This window comes from Priapulus caudatus, unplaced genomic scaffold (genome assembly GCF_000485595.1).
Source record: "Priapulus caudatus unplaced genomic scaffold, Priapulus_caudatus-5.0.1 Scaffold459, whole genome shotgun sequence".
Classification (NCBI taxonomy): Eukaryota; Metazoa; Priapulida; class Priapulimorpha; order Priapulimorphida; family Priapulidae; genus Priapulus; species Priapulus caudatus.
In genome coordinates, this window is record NW_014577520.1 from 36497 (window position 1) to 48662 (window position 12166).

General features: G+C 44.2%; 1 protein-coding gene across 1 annotated transcript; it reads left to right on the plus strand.

Annotated features, from left to right (window-relative positions):
- Positions 1–643: 643 nt before the first annotated feature.
- On the plus strand, positions 644–11887 carry LOC106810622. Its single transcript, XM_014814046.1, has 10 exons — positions 644–691; positions 898–975; positions 2352–2508; positions 3053–3207; positions 6588–6689; positions 7285–7368; positions 9063–9182; positions 10084–10236; positions 10737–10892; positions 11864–11887. Exons 1-10 carry the CDS (start codon positions 644–646, stop codon positions 11885–11887), a joined length of 1077 nt encoding a protein of 358 aa, XP_014669532.1.
- The last annotated feature ends 279 nt before the right edge of the window (positions 11888–12166 follow it).

The following is a 12166-nucleotide window of genomic DNA, read 5'->3' on the forward strand; positions in this document are numbered from 1 at the left end:
GGGCTAGGACGGTGTGGCATATTAAGATAGTAACGCAGGGTACGTTCCGATATTCGAAACGCAGTAACCGGGTACCCTCCGATAGCTCACCCTGGGGACATAAGACGCCTCTCAGCTACAGTGACCTGTGTTCAGCTTTTTGTGTGTATAATGTAAGAATAATGACAATTGGAGATCGCGTGACTCTATAACACTGCTATGCGTGACAACAAACACACTAAGCGTACGAACGAACAGTAGTGACGATAGACAATGAATGTAAATCGATATAAGTGTGCGTTGCTGCACGTTGAGCAGTGAGTAATGTTATAGACGCGCTTCTGCACTTGCCAGATTTGGAGGATGGTCTGGAAGGGGGTGGGGGTCCCTTCTTTCCAGTATATTTAGAAAAATTTTGAATTTTCAATATTGAAATGATGCTTTCTCGTGCATTCTGGCATTGCAAATTGCAATTGAGTAAATTGATAGTGGCTGCTGTATTAATAAGCTTAAACGAAATTTCTGGAAATTATTGGTGGACCAGTCCCCCGCAGTTCCTACAGGCCTGAGTACGTGACGATCATAGAAATAATATAGATAGACTCTTTATCTATTATTTCTATGGTGACGATAGACAGTGAATGATAACGGAGAATGAGTGACGATGGATGGGCAGAGACAGCGGTTGATGCTGCAGACGTTAGCAGCTGAGGTACGCACTGGAGCATCATGCTCACCCTCACCGATCCCACAGCCAACATAATTCTCTTCCACTCTCCCTCTCACCACTACCGTTCTACTCGCGCGATTAATTATTAATTAGCAATTAGTTACGAGTACTAATTGCTTTCGTGCTGCTTCCCATTGCCTGCCTGCCCCCACCTGCCGCCGCTGCTGCCGCTGCTGCTGCTGCTACAGGGACAGAGTATCTTCTGGACGTGGAAAGACAGTGAAGAGCAACACAATATATTGCACGTGCAGCCGGGAGAGGATGGGGTGAGCGATCGGTTACCGTGACGAGGTCGGCCGGGGGAGGGGAGGGGAGGGAGGGAGTGGGAGATCAAGGGGGAGGGGGTAATGCAGATGCGGATCCAGGGGGCACTGGGCGTTGCCCCCCACTAGAATTTTCAGGGCAAGGGTAGTTTTAGCCTAACACCCTCCCCCTCAGTGCTTCGTGCGCCCTTGAGCTCGCATTGATTCGCCCCCCCCCCTAGAATTCAACTTCTGGATTCCGCCACGCGGCGTGAGGGTGGTGGAGTAGCAACAGCAAAGGAATTAAAGATGCTTTCCGCGAAATATTCAGAACGGGCCAAACATAAAATAGGCAAAAATGAATTATTTTAACATTGCACGTTTGTATACTTGCCTATATATGTGGGATAGTTAAAAAATGCTCGGGAATACGTTCATTCAAAGCTTTTAGACTACAACGTGAAAGTGCCGGGTCGAAAACAGTGTTTACTTTTTTTTTTTTGCCGCTACTGCGCGATGTTGTGACGTATACTCCGTCATCAATAAATAAGCCTTTTACACAGAACCGGCGCGTTATACACGAACCGCGGCGAAAAGCGGATTTTGGAGCTATATTTGGATTTAGGATTATGGATAGGATTTAGGATTTAGTAAATATTTCGATTTTTGAGTTATATATAATTGAGCAAATATAGGCTTGCCGTTTAGCCGTGGTTTAACAATGAACAACTCGCACCGGAAGTGGAGATTTAATATTGGGGGATTTCAAATAAATACGTTTATTTGAAAAAGGTGCCACATGACAGAAACTCACGTAAATAAATACTTGGACATAAATACAAACCAGAATTTAGTTTTGTTTTGAATCTGAGAAATGATCCCCGGTTATAGGGGCTTTTAAAGTGGATTACGTCAACCGTAATAAAAAAGTATTCATGTTCACGATTTTTATGGTTAAATTCTGCATTATACTTCTTATTTTAGCTATATTGTTCGATGTGAACATACACTCGTGGACTTCATACATAGCCCAAGCAAGCAATTAATTCCAGGAACAGCAAATATCAAAATCGTCCAGGTTTTTTGGTTTTTTAACTATTGAGAAAACAATTTTATCAGGTAAGAATTTGACGTACGTTTAGTCCCGTTAAGTTTCTTACTTTTAATGTAAAAAAATGGCAACAAAAACTTCTTTTACCATAGAAAATTCGTGACGTAGTCAATTTAACAAACTATACCTGCCCCTTATGGGCGGGGAAATTGCCGTTTTTAACAGCAAGGAAGTGTTAAATTCTCCCGCCTTTTCCCGGGGGTCGGGGGGGGGAGCTGGAGTTTCAATTGACTGGTGCATTAGAGCCTTCACCCGTCAGTGTGCGAGCAGAGTTCAATATCTGTTTCAGTCCCCGCAGACCGTTGTTCAGGGCGCCCTGGCGTTCAACAGCGGCAAGGCCGTGGCCAACAACAACTTCCTCTACACGTTCCTGTCGGAGGGCGTGTTCAGCGTGACGTCACACGGCAGCCCGGGCAAGCTGGGCACGATAAGGGTGCTCGACAAGGGTATGTGAAATGTCTCCTGCTGCTGCTTCTTTTTATGTTTTAGTTATATTTTTCTTCTCTGTTGTCTTTGCTTCTTCCTCCTGATTCCATCTACTTCTCTGTCTTTCCCTCGCCGCGCTGCCTCCTCCTCTTCATCTTCCTCCTCTTCCTCCTCCTCATCTTCCCTCCTCCCCATCTCCCTGCTCCTCCTCCTTTTTGTCCTCTTCATTCTCCTCGTCAGATGAGGGCACGGACACTGGTGACGTCAGCGAGACACTTGGACGTCAGCGGGCACTGGTGAACGTCACGGACACTGGTGACGTCACGGACACTGGTGACGTCACGGGCCGACTCTGCTCTGTCCTGATTATGAGGCGTTACATTTTGGCTGTGAAGCTCTGATTGATGATGTACGTCACAAGTGTGTGTGCGCGCTGAGCGCGCATGTACGCGCGTATGTGTTGATGTGTGTGGTGTGACCTGTCAACGCGTGACCTTGAATATAACCTTGAATGACTGTCGGTCGCCCACCTGCTGCGTGTTATTTGTCGTTTATCGGTGGCAGGCGTCAGAACTACGGAGCCCCGCATCACGCACGGCGGCAACGGCGGACTCGTGCGCATACCGCACATCGTACTCATCACGTCCGAGACGCCCGGTGTGAAGATCTACTACACGACCGACGCAGCCTGCCCGGAAGTCTGCAACCCCGCCATCCGGGTACGTCGCCGCGCGAGCGCGTCATCACGTGACCGGGGGGCTTTGTCGTTGCCGCAAGAGTGTGCAGAAGCTTATAATTAATTAATAATTAATTAATTATTTAATTAATAATTTCGATATTTAATTAATTATTTAATCAGTGATTTTAATTATCTGAGCACGGCAACGGTCACGCGATCTTACCACGCGGTGGGATGGGACGGCCGCGTCTGCGCGTTTTTGTTTTTGTTTGCGTTTTGGTGCGTTTTTAGTTGTTGTTCGTTTGTCAATTTTTAAATTCATGATGAAATTTCTTCTTCTTCTTCTTCTTCTTTTTTTTCTTCTCGGGTCACTATAGTAGTTCACGGTATTCATTAGTAGTGAATGTTGTAAGACCGTTGGACGAGAGATTATATATATATATATATATATACATATGTATATATAATATTAATAGTATATATACATATGTGATATATATGTGTGTTTATATAGTATATAAGTAATAAATATATATTATATATATATATTATCAAGAGCTAATAATACCTAGAGTGTACAACAGAAAAAGCGGACAAATAGTGGCTATTGTCACGACAACATTATTCTAGCTTTTGCCTGCGAGTCTATAATAATTCATAAGTATTGCGATAAGCAGAAATTCTTGTGCTCTCTAAAAACAAGACCAATCCGGCTTTGTCAATACGATACTCCTAGGCGAGAATATCGGCTCCTAAAGCCATCCCTCCCACCATGCCAAACGCACGCCTCGAACCACTTCTGTCCCCACCTTTCACGGCGGCTAAGCGTTTGCTTCGTGAGAGTTCGGGTTTTTCCGCCATAATGTTTATGAATGATTTTCGGGTGGCAGGTGCGAGGTGGAGGTGACTTTCGGGCATCGGCCTATGCCCTTATCTCCCATTATGCTTTTCCTAGCACGGGCTAATGCCCGTCATGATGGAGGCCGGCAAGTGTTTTTTTAATTAAGTCTCTAAAAACGCAGCTTAGTAAGAGTACCAAATTTGGCATGTGACATCAATTAATCCAGCGCTCCAAGCGGTGAAGGAAACCGAATAGCCGAAATTGCTTAGACGCGTGAAGGATGGGGACGAAGTGGATTCGAGGCGGCCGTTGCATGTGGGAAGGGGAGGTTTAGGAGCCGATAAGTCTCGCCTAGGATATCGTAGTGACAAGCGGTTGGTCTTGTTTAGAGGCAAAGATATTCTGCTTAATGCAATACCATGGAATATTATAGACTCGCAGGCAAAGTAGAATAATGTGTCGTGAAAATAGCACTATTTTTCCGTTTTTCCGTTGTTACATCTAGTATTGGATTAGCTCTTGATTATATGATATATATATATAAGTATATATATAGAGAGAGAGAGAGAGAGAGAGAGAGATGTTGGTATGCTAAAAGGTGTGTAATCGTGTGATTTTATTAGCATCAGTAATGCGCGAACGATGTAAGTTAGCTGCACAGATAACAACAACAAGTCGATAAGTCCTCAGATATCAACAAAAAGGCAATTACGTGCGCAGACGCTCTCTCGTGCATCGTGTCGTGCGTGCGTGCGTGCGTGCTCGTGCGTGCGTGCGTGCGCGCTTCGTGTGCGTGGCTCGGTGTGCGTGATCGTGCGTGCTTGGCGTGCGTGGCTTGTGTGCAGTGCGTGCGTGCGTGCCGTGCGTGCGTGCGTGCGCGCAGTGCGTGCGTGCGTGCGTGTTGCAGGCGTGCACGATTTCAGCATAGATGAAACGGAAACGAAGGTTTAATAATGCCTATCTCGTCTTTCTCTCTTGCTCTCTCTCTCATCTCTCTCTCGTCTTCTCGTCCTCTCATCTCTCTCTCGTCTCTCTTCTCTCTCTCTCTCGTCTCCATCTCTGCTCTCCGCTCCTCGCCCTCTCTCCGCTCTCTCTTCTGCTCTCTCGCTCTCTCTCTCTCCTCTCTCTCTGTGGTCCTCTCTCGTCTTGCCTCGGCTCTCTCTGTCTATCTCTGTCTCCTAAATACTTCTCTGTCTCTTCTCATCTCTTTCTCTTCTGTCTCTTCTATTCTTCCTCCCTCCCCTCGCNCAGGAAGATTATATACTAACAGTATATTACTATTTTGAAAATCAGCGCGATTTAGCCGGGCAATTTGCCAGTTGGCACTTGCTCATAATGTAGGATCATCTACGGATTTCACTTAGTTAAGCTGTAAAACAGTATGATTAGAGTCAAATCCTAAATGAATATTAGTACTTTAATGCATAGCTCTTATCACCTCGTTACCACTTTTGTCATTCGGGAATTTGTCATCGAAGCTTTATTTTATTAATCACCGCTGGGTATTATATAAATTAGTTTATATCATATTTGTCTGTTTTGTTTACGCGACCATTTTATTAACATAGCTTGGAGAGAAGGAAATGATGGGAGCACCAGATTTTTAGAGAATATTATATAATATTAATTAATCTTTTTAGCACTTTACCTTTGACAGGTACGAGTTCACTTTGCACTTTATATACGCTGGGTAGTATATACGGAAGGGGACGTGTGGAGCGGAATGAGAAGCAGGATATGTTCGGTATTAGGGTATAAAGTCCTGGAGACCTGTTTTATATCCAGAATCATGCGGCGGGGCTGCGAGCGGCGCGGACGATTACACAGTTAAGCCTTCGGTGCGTAACCATACATACAACAATCGGATTATTCCTCCAGATATCGACTATAAGAATTCCAACGTTCCAGGATACATACTTCCTCTTGGTGTTGGGTACTTATGCTTGTGGCGTGGCGGTGCGGGTTTGGGGGCGTGCGGTTGCTTCGTTTTTGCGTGCTCGTGTCGTTACGTCTGCTGGGTGCGTGCGGTGCGTCGTGTGTCGCGCGTGCGGGCGTGCTGCGCTGCGTTGCGTGCGTGCGGCTGTGAGTTTTCAAGGCGCACATTTTCATAGGCCAATAAGATGGAACCGAAAGGACAGGTTATAATGCCTATCTCTCTTCTTTCTCTCGGCGCTGGTGAGCTCGATCTTCTCTCTCTCTCTGCTCTGCTCTCTCTCTCTCTCTCTCTCTCTCTCTTCCTTTCTCTTCTGTGTCTCACTCTGCGTCCCGTCAGCTCGATCGCTCTCTCTGCTCGGTCTCGATCATTTCTCTCTTCCTATCTTTCTCTCATCTCCTGTCTCTCTCTCGTCTGCTGCGTACGCTCTTGTCTCCTCCCCTCTCTCTTCTTCTCTCTCTCTCCTCTCTTTCCATCATCTTCTTGTCTCTCGTCTCTTCCTCTCTCTTATCTCTTCTATCCTGGTCTCTTCTTCTCGAAGTCGGCTCTTCTCTCTCTCTATCTATCCTCTCTATCTCTCCTCTTCCTCTCCGTCTCTTTCTCTCTCTCTCCCATGATGACATATTGCATGGTGAACACACGGCAGGTGTACCACGAGGAGCACGGTATTGGGCTGGAGACGCCCATGCTCGCCTTCATCAGGGCCATGGCCGTCAGTCAGAGTCTGCGAGATAGCAGGATGTTCGTGCTCATGGGAGTAAGGGTCAGCTACCTGTAACACACCTTGCCCTTCGCTCGAGCCTTTCTCATCTATATCTTGTGTGAAGTGCTTCTTTATCAAAATGAAGTCTAATTTAATGGGTAGCACATGGAAAAAGTTTGGTGCTTTTATTCGGAATGTCCCCATCGTTTTGTTTAGCTACCTGATACTGTGCCATATCCTTACTCACCAACTCCCGTTTCCTTAAACCATTCCTTTCCCTCTCACTCGCTTGCCAACCTCCTACTTCCTTTCTTTCATATCTTCCTCACTTTTAGTCGAACCTTCTCTTAACGTAGTCCCCCCCCCCCCACACCCTCTATGCTCCTACTCTGTCTTTTTTTCTTAATTTCCCCTCTCGTCAAAACTTCGCCACATCTTACACAGCTCCTTTTTTCCTCTCCTCCCATCACCGCCATCCTCCTCCCGCCTGCCTATCCTATACTTTTCATATTTCCTTTCTCTTTGTCACATTACACTCGACAACCGCCTATCGTCTGAGCGATATCTTGTATCTTGGATCTTGGATCGTCTGCGAATGTGCTTGTGAATGACCGATGACGTAATGCCGGTGTCACATGATTGCAGGTGCTATCACGTGATCACCGACGTTCCCAGCCTCACGCAGGAAGAGATCGACAAGAAGATGGCACTAGATATGCTAGAAGTGAGTGACGTCTACACATTTGTTACATTATATTTTTAATGTTTACGTTTTAAATTTTACTTCCTTTGCACGCCGCCCCGCTCTCCCCCCCAAATGGCATTAGTTAGTCAAATGAAAAAAAGTATATTGAAAATATCTCTCTTCTGTACTACACTCAGCAAACATGGCGTGCTGTGTGCGTGTCGTGCGGTGTGCAGTGCGTGTGCGTGCGTGTGCGTGCCTGCGTGTGCGTGCGTTGTTGCGTGCCTGCGTGTTTGTGTGTACGAGTGTGTGCGTGCTCGTGCGCGCGTGTGGCGTGCATGTGTGGTGGTGTGTTTGTGTGCATGCACGCGAGTGCATGTAGCGTGCGTGTGGCGTGCGTGTGTGTGCGAGTGTGTGCATGCGCACGCGCGCCAAGGCAATAAAAGGCGTATAAGAGGTAATAAAAGGCAATAAAACACTAACATATATACTGCACCAAATAAGTTAGCGTATGAACAGCGCTGCTTCAACACGGTGACAGTATGTTGGTTGTGGTGAGACGATGGGTTGCTGAAGATAGTAGGAGAACCTACTGCTCCAACTCAACCTTTATTAAGAATTAGCGATCTGTATAAACTTGCAAAAAACCAAGTCTGAACTAACTTCATTGAAAAATTAATGTACCTTGTTGAATGTACACATGACTGAAGGTCTTCCCTGATTTGCAAGTCCACTCTGCTGAATGCACTCCTGGTTGTATGTGCAAAAAAGGTCGTCATTTCATTTCCATGGCGTGTTGTGTAGCTTCAACTCGAGTTTAACGCCTATAGCGTTGATGTTTTTGTCCATCCTGCGTTGCTATCTCGCACGCCACGCGTAGCACATGCGCAGGCCTCTATCAACATATGAAACGTAGCTAGACTCTGCAAACGCTATATATATATAATAATCCGGCCCTCTAATGACAACTAGGAACATGCCGAAAGAAGCTAACACCAAAACCATTATAAGAAGTCTCGTTCGTGCATCTATAAACCGACCTCATGACCTGTTGCAATACAACGAAACGCCTGAGTATATATATTTATATCGTACGCAAACAGCCACGTCCATACAACTGTCGTCCACACCACACACAGACGTCGCACGCGCGACGGCACGCGCACAGCAGACGCACAGACCGCAGGATCGCCAGACGCAGACACATGACACACCGACAGCCACTAGACAACACGAGCAGAAACACGATCAGGCAATCACACACACACACACACACTACACCACACCCACACGACATGCATACACACACACACACACACTACACACAACAACACACACACACACACAACACACACCCAGCACACACACACAGATCCACACACACCACACCCATACACCAACACATACACACACACACACACATTACACACACACATCATCACACAACAACGACACACACCCACACCCACACACACACACACATCACACACACAAACACACACACACACGAACACACGGATATTGTATTTTCCCTGATTGTTCTACAAAGTGACACGGGACAGTGTAAAAATATTTGGCTACGAATAATAAAATAATCCATCAGCACCACTTGTCATGTACACTACAATCCATGCCCCCTCCCACACAGCACACGCACACACGTAGTGCCTGCTAATATTGTAATATTGGTTAGTAATCTCCTTCACTTATATAATGGTTGCAAACATTTGCAGAAAAAGAGCGAGAATGGTGAAACTCCGCCGAATAATCAAGCGGACGTACAGTCCAGGTATCATGAAGTGTTTTGGGATAACATCAAGCGCAAGCACCTACCACAGATCAAGGGATATAAGGTACATGTAAAATAATGTATACAAGAAACGCGTATAAGAATATACATTAAGTATGTATGTATGTATTGTAAGCATGCCATCATTGCATGCGATGATTATGATGTATTATGTTATGTATGTTATTATTATTGTAATATGTATGTATTACGTTTATTAATTATGCTTATAATGTAATGGTCGTTTTATAAGTATAATATTTGTCCTAAAATTTTATTGAAATCAGGATAAAAAAGAAAAAAGTTATGGATATTACAATTATTAACCATTAACTCCGTGAAAAATGATAAGTAAATCAAAATAATCGAGTCTAATAGTGTGACTAAACTTCATATATATGATATTGAGTAGATATTGACACAAAATCAGTCAAAATATATCTTTTAACGATATTATATGTATATTTCACCCAGATATACCGATAGAAAACATTCTAAGCTATCTAGCTATTTCAATTAAAATCACAAAAATGTCATGCCTGTATAGTTAGAACCACACATAGCGTAAAATCTATATGTGCGACTTCTGACTCATTTGGCTATAAAGGGTCACTTCTATTTGTAATAATATCTATTTTAAGTATAATATTGTTATAATAATAATAATAACCACACTATCCACCCTGCTAGACTAAATAATCTTGAAACCATCGTTAATGAGCGACCATAGCTGGAATAAAACTAAATTAATAAATTAATGAACTAGTAAAATTTATTAATAAAAAATCTTAATTATTAACGAGCTTAAAACTTTTGAACAGCTTAAAAATTAAAAGCCGGAACGTACTACACTGGTTTGCTTCATCCCTCCCTCCCCAACCACCTTATTTGACTCAATCGTCTACAGTTATCGTGAATAAGTTTTTAAATAATTATTCGTGAATAAGTGAACATCTTGCTCGCAGTTCTTCATGAACAACTTCTCCTACACGCCTCTGCTGCCAAACACCTACACGAGTCTGAACGTGTCCGGCATGGCTGGAGGCAGGAACTACCAGATGCAGCTGATCGTATACCCGGTCAACAGCGACTACTACAACGTCGAATCAAACATGCTGGTACTGTAGTCTATCATCATCATCATCATCATCATCATCATCATCATCATCATGCATCTATATTCATCATCATCCTCATCATCAATCATTCATCATAATCACACATATTCATCATCATCATTCATCATCATAAAACATCTCACATCATACATCATAAACATCATCAAATTTCATCATTATCATCACATCCTTCGGCATTGTCATGCGTCATCGTCATTCATCATCGTTATCATCCATCTGCGTCCGTCGCGTCGTCGCGTCTCGTCGTCCTCGTGCGTCGTCAATCACACATCATCACCACATGTCATAGTCACAACCAAACAAGTAGGGCAGTCAGTAAATGCTCGGCTGACGCCGACGGTGTGTGTGTGCGGTATGCGGCGTGCGTGCACGGCGTGCATATGCGTCGGCGGCGTGCTTGCAGCATGAGGTGCTGCTGCGTGTGATTGTGTTTGCATGTGTGCGTGTGCTCCTGTCATATCTGTGTGTGTGTGTTACAGGGCATGGGCACGCCCGTGGAGACCGAGGGAGGCGGTCCTGTCATATCCGTGGAGGTCGGTGACGTCACCACGACCCTCGTCATCGTCTGGAGTACGCAGTCTCTACAGCACCTCGGCTACATCGTCTACCTGAACAAGGCCCCTATAGGTGACAAGGTATGAGAGCTCGGATGACGTCATAAGTACACAGCGACGCATGCGCATGGCGCACCTCGATGCAGTGTTAAGCTTCTGGTGGTTTATAACAGCCTGTTCTGCTAGCATCTATGACAAATACAACATACGCATAAACGCTCTCTTATGACACTTTGTCATAGGAAGATTCTTCCTGTGACAAATATTGTTGTATGTGTTGTGCGCATCATAGGAGTTTAGGAGCGCTATTAGGAACGCAAGCACTGAATTTCGGCTGTAAAGCGGAACGAAGTTGACTCGCCAATATTTGTAATAAGAAGAATCTTCCTATGACAAATAGTGTCATAGGAGAGCGTATATGTGTATGTCGTATTTGTCATAGATGCTAGCAGAACATGTTGTTTATAAACCAGGGGTACGTTGTCAGAAACATTATATTATATATGTAGTTGTGATATCGTGATTTTAAAATGCCATAAATTTCAAAGATGTCTTCCCACCCACATTTTTGTAACAGAACACTGTAAAACGCAAGTAAATAACTCACTAGACTTTAACTGAACGTTAGCTTTGAAAATAAAACTGTAAAAATATGTATCAAGCCTATATTTGCTCAACGAAAAAACAACTCGAAAATCGCGGTTTCCCCGCGGTTCTGTGTAAAGGCTCATTTATTGATGACGACGTAATACGTCACAACATCGCCGCAGAGCGGCAAAAGTAAACGCTGTTTGAAACTTTCGACCTGAAACTTTCACTTTGTAGTCTAGAAGCTTTGAATGAACGTCTTCCCACGCAATTTTTTTTACCTATCACACATAATAATATAGGCAAGTACAAACGTGCAATGTTAAAATAATTCATTTTTGCCTAATTTCATGTTTGCCGCTTGAAGTTTCGTGGGAAGGCACCTTTAAGTAAAATCTCGTGCAAAAGATATAAGATTTTAAGCTCATGATAGTTCATAACTAATTCCGATATATTTCTGTCAGCTGGCATCAGAAAAGTGCAAGTAATAGGCGCGTCTTTGAACGTTGACGAGTGAAATCGTATCATCGCGTCCGTTTAACGGGTATTCGATGTTTATCGATTGATATGTTCAAGTCCAAACCGCTTATCTCTTCACATTGTAGCAGGAAAAGTATGGAAATCAGAGAATAGTCTAGACTTTTTTGGCCAAAAAAGGTCAGCGAACGATCCGAGTGAAATACACTAGCAATTATACGATAAGACCACGAGTGCGTAAAAGGGCTGGAGGCAATGAGAAATAATCTTTTAACGCAAGAAGAAAATAT